This window comes from Primulina tabacum, chromosome 15 (assembly GCF_025594145.1).
Source record: "Primulina tabacum isolate GXHZ01 chromosome 15, ASM2559414v2, whole genome shotgun sequence".
NCBI lineage: Eukaryota > Viridiplantae > Streptophyta > Magnoliopsida > Lamiales > Gesneriaceae > Primulina > Primulina tabacum.
This window is the reverse complement of record NC_134564.1, coordinates 37,957,840-37,970,133: the sequence shown is the minus strand read 5'-3', so window position 1 is coordinate 37,970,133 and position 12,294 is coordinate 37,957,840. Positions and strand designations below refer to the sequence as shown.

At 36.0% G+C, this 12,294-nt stretch overlaps 1 protein-coding gene across 1 annotated transcript; it reads left to right on the top strand.

Moving 5' to 3' along the window:
- Positions 1-9,327: 9,327 nt before the first annotated feature.
- Positions 9,328-12,293, top strand: LOC142527949 (putative WRKY transcription factor 14). Its single transcript, XM_075632953.1, has 3 exons — positions 9,328-10,163; positions 10,787-10,927; positions 11,092-12,293. The coding sequence occupies exons 1-3, from the start codon at positions 9,601-9,603 to the stop codon at positions 11,729-11,731; spliced, it is 1,344 nt and encodes a 447-aa protein (XP_075489068.1). The 5' UTR covers positions 9,328-9,600; the 3' UTR covers positions 11,732-12,293.
- The last annotated feature ends 1 nt before the right edge of the window (position 12,294 follows it).

The following is a 12,294-nucleotide window of genomic DNA, read 5'->3' as shown; positions in this document are numbered from 1 at the left end:
TCAATAAATAATACGGAAAATGTCCATTGTCTTAAAAAACAATATTGGTCTGGTGAATATATCTTAAATCAATATTTTAGTTGTAGATTACATACGCTGCCTAGCAAATTAAAAGCAACGTTAACTTCGAAATAACAATTGGTCGCGCAAAATTATAAACCAGGGATGATAATCAATTAATAAAAATAGTGCGTTCATGCAGAGAGTATTAATTATGAGCTAAAATGAATGTAACACAATAAAATAAATTATCGAAACAACTTAGAAAAATCAATCATAGCAACATAAATAAGATAAAGTATGTCTCTTGTGAGACGGTCTCACGAATCTTTATATGTGAGACGGGTTAACCATACTGATATTCACAATAAAAATTAATACTCTTAGCATAAACAATAATATTTTTTTGTGGATGATCCAAATAAGATATATGTCTCACAAAATACGATACGTGTGACCGTCTCACACACGTTTTTGACAATAAGATAATAAATAGTAGTATATAGATATACATATATATATTATTTCTTACATACGGTGGAGAAACTCAAACTTTTAGTATATTTTGAAGGTGCGTGAGTCGATCCTTGTTTAATATAATATTATGATGTAGTAAAAAACATAATAAATATTGGAACATACTGAAAAAGAGATCGAGAGTGGTGTCACCTGTCCCAGGACGAAAAGGTCTGAAGCTACCTTTGTCCGAGAATTGCGGCTACTTGCCACCTTCATTCCTTTTCCATCACTTGTTTTTTCAAAAATAATAATAATGAAATTGAATGAACTGAAATCAATCGATATCTAACTTTTGTTTCTTAAAAAAAAAAAAAAAAGAGCTTACATTTTTTTAACTAGCGGATGAAAATTTAGAAAAGTAACTAATTACATCGATAAAGTTTTATGTTGACAGACTACAAAATTAATTGTGTTTATGGAGTTTTTCCTGGAATACAAAAAAAACCATACAACAACTTAGCACGGAGTAACTATATACCGGTAACTGAAAACATATATTCACTTTATAATCAAAATTTAATGGATGTCAGATGAAAAGCTAACAATATGAAATGCAAAAGAATACTTGAGTGAGATCTTGAGTATGTTAGTAAAAATATATTTTACATATGGATTGAGTAAATTGACACACTATCTATAAACTCTAAAATACAAACCAAAAGTCATATAAGATTAATTAACTGCAATTAACTCAAGAATATAAAGAGCCAAAAGTCTTCAATTAACTCAAAAATGTGGAAAGACAAAACACTTCTAAAACCATGAGCCACAACTAACTCAATAATACGAAGAGCTAAAAGATACTCTCACATTAATGAGCCATAATTTTCATTTAAATTTCCAACAATCCCCAACGTAAATGAAAATTGATACAAATATTTGTGACAAAGTTTTACAGTTAAATCCTACATAAAATAGGTATGTGTTATCCTTTGAACTTTCCATTATGAAATATATTTATTTTACTAGCTGATCGATAGACATAATGTCCTTGAACTGTTATGTCGTTTATGTAAATTAAGATATATTTAACACAGAAATCTCCTTGATGCAATTTTGTTCTCAAGATTGTATTCGTTTTTGCGATGAACACACGTCTGTTTCTGCTAGAGGGTCTAGAATTTAGTCTAAAAATTCGTTCGAAACGGCCTCACTTCTCTCTCACATAAGTACTGATTATTTATTTCTTATCATCGTAATCATTAAAAGTCGTATGCTTATCCTCAACATTCATTGTTTCATAATAGGAATAAGCCAGGGATAACTTCTACAATGATCCACCAAATCAGTGTGCGATAAATTTCTACAGTTGAATCCTGCATAGAATATGTAAGTCTTATCCTTTGAACCTTCCCTTATGAAATATATTTGATTTAGAAGCTGACCAGTAGACATAATGTACTTGAATTGTTATGTCGTTTATGTAAACCAAGATATATTTCACACATAAATCACCCTGATACAATTTTGTTCTCATGATTGTGTTCGTTTTTTGCCATGAACACACGCCTGTTTCTCTAAGATGGTCTAAAATTGAGCCTAACAATTCTTCCGAAGCGCCTCCAATCATCTCCTGCGTAGGTGATTCTTTATTAATTTTCATCAAAATCATTAAAATTCATTTGATTATCCTCAACATTCACAGTTTCATAATGGAAATGGACTAGAGAAAACTCCCATAGTGATCCACCAAATCAGTGCGATTAGGATGTCCCATTGAATCTAGTTCTTGGGATCTGCAGTAAGCATATGTTGAGTTTTTCTTCATACCAACTTATTCTATAGGTTTAAACCTCATTATCCTTGACGATTACACAACTAAATATATGTATAATCATTTGGTTAGTGGATCCGTAATATTATCATTTGACTTTACATAGTCAACAAAAATAACTCCAGTTGAGAGTAGTTGTCTGATGATATTGTGTCTATGTCGTAAATTCCATGACTTATCATTATACATATTGTTTTGTGCCCTTCCAAATGCATATTGTGTATCACAATGTATACTTATGGTCGGCACATATTTTTCCCATCCTGGAACATCTTCTAAAAATTGACGCAGTCATTCAACCTCTTATATGAATATGGAATATAATGAAATCATCTAAATTATTCTTTCCACTCTAAATAGTAATGTAATCGATTCAAAATAAGTATTATTAACTAACTAAACACCATTATATAGATATATATATATTCACTTATATGAATATGGAATATTAATGAAATCATCTAAATTAATCTTTCCACTCTAGATATTAATGTAATCGATTCAAAAGTACGTATGATTAACTTGTTGGGAAAAACCCATAAACCGCAGAATCTATCACGTTAAATCATCAAGAATTTGACTGAAATCTTAGGCGGAAGCGTACCTGAAGTCATAATCATGAATTCTTTAGAACGTGTCTTGATCTTCCAGATCTACGCGCTCTTTCCTTGAGAGAATCCTTTAGTTTCTCTTCAGAACTATTTTCTTAATGGGGGAGAGAATAGTGAAAGTGATAACGCGAGATCTGGGGACCATGACCCATATTTATAGATAATGTTTATCAATATCTTCTGATATTTCTGTTTTAGCTCATTATAAAAACAGAAATTACACTTATGTCTCTACACATTAAAGGCCCACAGCCCATTAATACATTAAAGCCCAATAACCCGAAACATTAATTGATCACTTTATTTTGGGTTTAACTTAATAGACAACCCATAATACATAATTATTCACATATAAGCCCATATAAATAAATTGATCCAACAATCTCCCACTTGGGCTATATGTGCAACTTTATAATTATGTTTGTGAAAATAACCTTATGAGCTCAAAATTGTTGTCATTCCGAAATGCATCTATAACCAATCCGGTCCATCAATCACATCAACATAGGATCAAAGCAGTCTTCGCTACACTCAAGGTAACTAGACCCATCAATGGTCACATATGCCAACACAACTGAATGACATGGATCATGAAGTGGATGTGTAGCATGGAAATTTCATGCAATGTGATCGTAACATGCCTATTTTCAACTGGTCATCCCTTTAACCTTATTGAGATCAAACTTTAAATCATAATCAGAGTGTGACTTAACTTGAAATTTATTTCTGCAGAAAATAAATTTACATAACTGTAACTGAAAATGTCTACAACTGAAAAGCATTTAAAATAGCAAACTCTCACTAAAACTGGATTTTCTCAATTGACATAACACACATACTAGCAGTGTGCTCATGAAACTGTTTGGGTGGTAGTCCCTTAGTAAGCGGATCCGCAACCATGAGTTTGTACCGATATGCTCAATAGACAACTTTCCACTCTGAATTCTTTCTTTAACAACCAGAAACTTGATGTCAATGTGTTTTGACTTCGTCGAGCTCCTGTTGTTATTGGAATACATAACTGCTGATTTATTGTCACAATGTAATCTTAGTGGCCTTTCAATGCCATCAACAATGCGCAGTCCCATGACAAAATTTTGCAGCCATATTCCATGATTGGATGCTTCATAACACGCTACAAACTCAGCTGTCATGGTGGAAGAGGCTATAAGTGACTGTTTAGCACTCTTCCAGGAAATGGCACCTCTAGCAAGGAGATAGGTGTAGCCCGACGTAGATTTCATACTATCTTGGCATCCAGCAAAATCGGAGTCAGTATACCCAATGATCTCAAGCTGATCCAACCTCCGATATATGAGCATGTAATCTTTTGTTCTCTGTAGGTACCGTAAAACCCTTTTGACTGCTTTCCAATGTTCCACTCCTGGATTACTTAAATATCGTCCCAACATTCCTGTCACGTACGCAATATCTGGACATGTACAAACCTGAGCATACATCAGACTCCCCACTGCAGATGCATAGGGAACCTTCTGCATTTTTTTCCCTCAAAATCATTCTTTGGGCATTGTTTGAGACTAAATTTGTCTCCCTTAGCCACAGAGGTATCTGTTGGTTTATAATCTTGCATCCCGTATCGCTTGAGAACTTTCTCGATATAGCCTTTCTGAGATAATCCAAGAATACCCCGAGAACGATCCCGATTTATCTGAATACCCAGTACAAAAGATCCATCACCAAGATCCTTCATCTCAAAATTCTTAGCTAGAAATCTCTTGGTTTCATGGAACAACTCTATATCGTTGCTAGCGAGCAGAATGTCATCAACATATAAAACCACAAAAATATGCTTACTCCCTTTGAACTTATGGTACACACAATCATCGACCAAATTCATCTCAAAACCAAACGAGATGATCACTTGATGAAATTTGAAATACCATTGTCGAGATGCTTGCTTGAGCCCATAGATGGATTTCTTTAATTTGCAAACCATATTATTTGTGTCTTTGGACACAAAATTTTCTGGCTGCACCATATAAATCGTTTCATCAATGTCACCATTTAGAAACGCAGTCTTTACATCCATCTGATGAAGCTCAAGATGGAAATGCGCCACCAAAGCCATTATAATCCTTAAAGAGTCTTTCGAAGAAACCGGAGAGAAAGTCTCTTTATAATCAATTCCTTCTTTCTGTGTAAAGCCTTTAGCGACAAGACGAGCATTATATCTTTCCACATTGCCTTTCGAATCCCTCTTGGTTTTAAATATCCATTTGCAACCAATGAGCTTCGTACCTTTAGGCAATGGGACAAGATCTCATACGTCATTGTCCTTCATGGACTTTATCTCCTCATTCATGGCATCATTCCACTTTTGAGAGTTAGAACTTTCCATGGCTTGACAGAAGTTAATAGGATCATCCTCCATCAATCCAATGCTTGCCTCATGTTCTTGAAGAAATACAATGTAATCATCTGTCACTGCATTTCTCCGCTCTCTTGTGGATCTCCTTAATGGCATAGGTTCTAGAGTTGCTTGAGTTTGTTCATCTGGAATGAGAGGATCTCTAATATTGTCTTCCTGTATTGTGTCTTAGTCAAAGTGATGAATATGATCCTGATCAATGTTCAAGACACATGTGGGAATATTTACATATTCCTCTTCAAAGACAATATCTCTTACTTTATCTCCCCCCGCAAACTCAACATCCTCAAAGAACCTGGCATTTCCTGACTCAAAATCGACTTACTCGTGGGATCATAAAACTTGTACCCCCTGGATCTTTCAGAGTATCCAATACAATAACAACTAACCATCCTTGAGTCCAGTTTCTTTTCATTAGGCTTGTATGGCCTTGCCTCAGCTAGGACATCCCCAAACGTGCAGATGCTTAAGACTGGGCTTTTTACCCGTCCAAAGTTCATAAGGGGTTTTGGTCGCTGCCTTAGTTGGAACGCTGTTAAGGATATATGCTGCGGTCTTTAGTGCTTCTCCTCAGAGTGATTCTGGTAAGGTAGAATGACTGATCATACTCCTCACCATGTCCTTAAGCGTTCTGTTTCGTCTTTCAGCAACACCATTCATAGTGGGCGAACCCGGCATAGTGTACTGTGGGACGATACCGTATTCCTCCAGGAATCTAGCAAAAGGTCCTGGACGTTGTTCACCTGAACCGTCATATCTACCATAGTATTCAGTACCACGGTCAGATCTAACGCTTTTAATCTTTAAGCCAAGTTGATTTTCAACTTCATCTTTATAGTTTTTGAACACATCCAATGACTGTGCCTTTTCATGAATGAGATAAATGAAGCCATATCTTTAAAAATCGTATGTGAACGTTATAAAATACTGTTGACCATTCCAAGAAGTCGAAGGGAATGGTCCACAAATATCAGTATGCATAAGTTCTAAGACGCCTGAACACCTGTTGGCTTCAAATCTCCTTTTGTTGGTTTGTTTTCCCTTTATACAATTAACACAATTATTAAAATCTGTGTAATCTAAAGGTTCTAGAATTTCGTCTGACACGAGTCTCCTTATTCTCTTTTCAGAGATATTACCCAATCTTTTGTATCATAACGCAGCTGAATTCTCACTGGTTAATTTTCTTTTAGTGCCTCTACTTGTTTGCAGGGATTCATTAAATGAAGCAATAACATCCAAAGAATAGAGATTATCGTATCCTGATAAAGAACCAGAACCAACCAATTTTGAATCGAGAAACAAACTGAATATTCCATTTCCAAAAGAACAAGAATAACCAAATTTGTCCAATGCAGAAATGGAAATCAAATTCCGTCTAAAAGACGGCACAACAAATGTTTCATAAAGATCCAAATATATTCCAGTCTTTAACAATAATCTAAATTTTCCTATTGCCTCAACTTCAACTTTGTTGCCGTCACCAACATAGATGAATCTTTCAGCATCACTTGATTTTCGGCAATCCAGGCAACCCTGCATAGACACACTGATGTGAGTTGTTGCACCAGAATCTATCCACCACGTGTGTCTAGGCACTGAAGTTAAATTAACCTCAGAACAAACCATATTCAGAAGCATACCTTTCTTAACACGCCAAGCGTGATAATTACTGCACTGCTTCTTCATATGCCCATCACTGCCACAGAAAAAACAACCAGAACTTTGAGAATCACTAGGATTCTTCTGTTGTTTCTTCGGAGGCTGTGTATCCGCAGCTTCCTTATCCTTTCGTTTCTTTCCTTTAACCTTCGAGGTAGAGGCATAATGAGCACTTTCTGTCTTGTCATGCTTCAACCTTTCCTCTTCCTGAACACAGTGCGAGATGAGCTCATTCAGAGACCAAGTCTCTTTCTGACAGTTATAGCTCACCTTGAATTGGTTAAAATGATGAGGAAGAGATATCAAAACCAGATGCACCAGCAAGTCCTCAGAGAGGTCAAGCTTCAGTGCTTTCAACCTTGAAGCAAGATGAGACATTTCCATTATGTACTCCCTGATGTTGCAGTTACCCCTGTACCTCATTGAAACGAGGCTTGCCAAAAGTGTACCAATTTCACTTTTCACTTTTAGCAAACCTCTTTTCGAGGTCTTGAAAGAAAGCCTTAGCCGTAGCAATGTCGTTAGACATTGTGCCCCTGAATATTTCTGGAATGACCCTCTTCATGATCATCATACACATGCGATTCGATCTCTCCCACCTTTCAAACTCCCTCTTTTCATCAGAGGTACTCTTATCCGTAATGGCGGGAGGAGAGTCAATCCTTATCGCAAGGTCCAAATCCATGACTCCGAGAACTATCAATAAATTCTCTTGCCACGATTTAAAATTCGAGCCATTTAACATAGGAATAGAATTTATGTTGGAATGAATATTTGCATGAGTCAAATCTGAACAGAGAACAAAAAATCAAATATACATGCTCAACCAAATATCCAAATAAAATAATCAATAAATTCAAATAATGTAAACCCCCGTAAACAGAATATCGAGCACTCCATTAATGTTTCATCTTTGGACAAAAGATTAACTTGTAAGTGATATACTGGTGAAGCAGTCAAACACTGATAGTAACTATCATGTCAAATAACAAACTTCCTTTGGGCCGATTTATTATTCACATGAAAACCGAACAACTATCACATGTTTACCACCACAATTGCATATGTGATTATATTAAATATTAACCTTCCTTTGGGCCGATCAATATTCATATAAATCCTATATACCCAAAATCCTTTTGTATTTCAAAATAAAATTAATTTCCATAAAAGATGTCACTTTGGTGACATTTTATTTCAATTAATCAATTTTAAAAATACATATAGCCTTATCATTATTTGAATTAATGAATATTTAACATTAACCGAATAAACCTGAACCGAAAAAAAAAATTTATTAAAATTTCGGAAATTCCGTACGGGTCGGGTCGACCCGGTTCCGTACGACCCGACCCGAATCCGTACCGGTCGGGTCAACCCGGGTCCGTACGACCCGACCCGAAACCGTACTTGATTTTTTTTTAAAAAAAATTTTAATCCAAATTTTCGATTTTCCACTTAAATATTTTGTTGAACAAAACTGGAAGGAAAATCGAAATTTTATGCCAAATCCTTAAAAATTTTCAACCAAATCTTTTTACCAAAACTGAAACTTTAAAAGATTTGGTTTTCAACCAAAATATTTTCCAGATCTGAAACCATATCAAAAAAATTTTCAGATCTAAACCAAATTAATTTTCAGATGTGAAACCATATCAAAATATTTTCAGATCTGAAAACACATCAATATATTTTCCAGATCTGAAGCCATATCAAAAAAATTTTAAACAAACTTTTATTTTTCAGATCTGGATCCAAATAGTATCCAACAAATCTCAATGATTCAAACATGAATGGCTCTGATACCACTTGTTGGGGAAAACCCATAAACCGCAGAATCCATCACGTTAAATCATCAAGAATTTGACTGAAATCTTAGGCGGAAGCGTACCTGAAGTCATAATCCTGACTTCTTTAGAACGTGTCTTGATCTTCCAGATCTACGCGCTCTTTCATTGAGAGAATCCTTTAGTTTCTCTTCAGAACTATTTTCTTAATGGGGGAGAGAATAGTGAAAGTGATAACGCGAGATCTGGGGACCATGACTCATATTTATAGATAATGTTTATCAACATCTTCTGATATTTCTGTTTTAGCCCATCATAAAAACAGAAATTACACTTATGTCTTACACATTAAAGGCCCACAGCCCATTAGATACATTAAAGCCCAATAACCCGAAACATTAATTGATCACTTTATTTTGGGTTTAACTTAACAGACAACCCATAATACATAATTATTCACGTATAAGTCCATATAAATAAATTGATCCAACATAACTAATTAAACATTATTATATATGTAATTAAAAGAAGAATGCTAAAAAGATCAGTCGCCAAATAAAGTATATGTATTTATTGTTTGCGAGCTAAGGAAGAATAAATTAGCATAAACAGTTGCACAGATTTGACCCTTCCTGATATATTAATAATTCACAACAATGACTCATTATTAAAAAACTTGAGTTCCTTGCCTATTTTCTCTTCTTTGTTGCGTATAGGGAGGGAGGAGCTGTTACCAAAAGTCAGCGCATCCCTCCGCCCGAAAAAGCCCATTTCAGTTTCTTCTCTTGGAGTAAAGTAAAATAACCCAAACTCATCCTTCTTCGTAATCAACACCACTTGCATGCTTTTTTTTTAAATATGTGCAGTTACTTCTTGAAGAGAATGGAGAATTATCAAGGAGATTTAACCGATATAATCCGAACAAATGGCTGCGGTATCGCCGGTGGCAACACGACATCAGCTGAAGTGGCGGCCCTGCAAGAATATTGGCAGTTTCCAAACAACCCAATGAACTACTCTTCCGACCCGTCTGAGTATTTTGGGGATCCGTTTGCTGACATACGAGATCCATTCCTCCAGGTTATGAATACTCCAGTGTCGGGATTTTTTCATGGCTCGAAAATTCATGACACTGGAAATGATGAAGGGTTCACTATAAACGGAGGTGAAAGTGACAAGATTCTTGGCGATGAGATGAAAAGACCTTCGAATATGTTTTCAAGGATGCTGCAGATCTGTCCTGATGCAAAGTTGCCGGTATTACCTTGTGGTTCTTCGCCGGCGGCTGCTTCTTCTCCCAGGATCTTGAAAGCTCCGAATGATCAAAGTTTGGTTTCTCCGAATAACTCCAAAGTTTGCTTGCTGGAGAGCCCTGCAGCTCTGCAGATCTCGTCTCCGCGAAATACGGGCATTAAGAGAAGGTGGGTTCTTTCTCTGGACTCATATCTAAACACTCTATACAGTTTTGACTCTCGTGACGATGATAATTCTTGTATTTTATGCACCACGTGAAAAAAAATCATATCTTTCATTATATGTAACCGTAATTAATGAGTGAATTGCCGATTAATCAGATTCTTTCTATTTTATCTCAGCGCAAAAAATTAACGGAAAAAAATTCTGATTTTTTAGCCTTCTTAAAACCTGCGAAACTTCCATGAAATTTCGGTCAAAGTGACCAATGATAATCGATCAGGCTTGGCTTTCAGATTTACTATTTTATCTGTGTCAACGACTGTCCTTTAAAACCCACCAACATAGTTTATTTTCGTCTGTTATGTCTGGCATCCTCCATCACTGACGGCTTCTCATAGAAAAAGAAGAAAGGTAGCTAGCGTGCAGAAGAACTAACCAAGCAGTTCTGAACACCGAAAAAAATATAAATGATAATTATTAGAAATCATAGCATCCACATATAAAATATACGTACGAACGAACCCAGATTGTGTGTTTCCAGAGAATTAGGCGGTCTCCGCTTTTCGTACTTTGCTTTATTTTATCAGACCCCAAAAAAAAGAAAATAATTAATGTCAATAATTATCAGGAAAAGCCAGGCAAAGAAGGTAGTTTGTATACCGGCTCCAGCACCTGCAAACAGCAGACCCACTGGAGAAATTGTTCCATCTGATCTTTGGGCATGGAGAAAGTACGGTCAGAAGCCTATTAAAGGATCCCCTTATCCAAGGTAACCTCTCTTCTTGAATTGGATTAGCTTAAAAAGGATTCATTTTCTTGTCCTCGGACTAACAAAACTCTTCTGCAGACCTTTTCAGAATGTGTTAGGAATATATAAAACAAAATAGATCCAAAGATTCATCATTTATTAATTGATGTTATGTATAAATCCAGGGGTTACTATAGATGCAGTAGTTCAAAGGGTTGTTCGGCCAGGAAACAAGTGGAGCGGAGCCGAACAGACCCGAATATGCTTTTGATCACCTACACTTCGGAGCACAATCATCCATGGCCCACCCAAAGAAATGCTCTTGCAGGCTCTACAAGATCTCAGACATCCAAGACTAGTTGTACTTCAAAGAATTCATCAAATTGTCAAGCTCAAAAATCTGCAAACCCTAAAGAAGAGAAGACAAAATTAACTACAGAGAATAAGCAACTGCGCTCGTCCACAGTAGAAGAGAATCCTGTATCTGTAAAAGAGGAGTCGATGGATGAAGAAGTTGATAATAATTTAGAAAAAGAAGATCATGCAGATTTCGATGAAGGATTTCCACAGAGCTACAAGCCTACCATGCCGGACTCCAGTAAATCCGAAGATAGTTTCTTTGTGGATATAGGAGAAATTGAGGCGGACCCTTTGAATCTCTTGTTCACGCAAGCTGGATTTTCATACATGGGACGTGAAAACAAATCGTTGGATCCATTCGCCTTCTATGATTGGGCAGGAAATAGCAGTATTAACACCGCCGCCCCTACCACTCCCACCTCCACCTGCACCACATCTTATGCAGAAACCACAAGGGATTCTTGAAGTGGTACACACTTCATTGATATTCAAGCTCAGCCACATGCCACCGTTCAATGTGAGTGCGAATTTTTATTTGGAGAGCTTTTTTTCAGTGGTAAGTTGTTTGCTATCTTTTTTTAATTTTTTAAGAAATAAAAAAAAATGTATCAAATTTTTTTTAAAAAAGAAAAAAAGTGGTGGTTGTGGTAAACTGGGAACATGAATGAAGTTATGGAGGACGGGACAGAAAGCTGAGGAACAGAAGGTTAGAACAGTTGAATAAAGTACATACACCTGACATGACAGAAGGATAGATCGATCGATCGATCGATCAAGTTTTTGAATCAAGTGGGGATCAATTATTCACCCACGCGTCCCTCTCTATGGGCTTGTGGCTGTCATTAATTCGAAAAAAATATATGGTATTGACATGATCAAGTGCGTGTATATATATACATATGTATGTCTCTTTGGTTCCTCCGCTTTCTGTTTTTATTTAATTTTATATGTACACATACATCATCTGATCGATCACAGCTCTTCGTTGTTGTTGTGTTTTACATATATAATATATCTTTTGGTTGAAT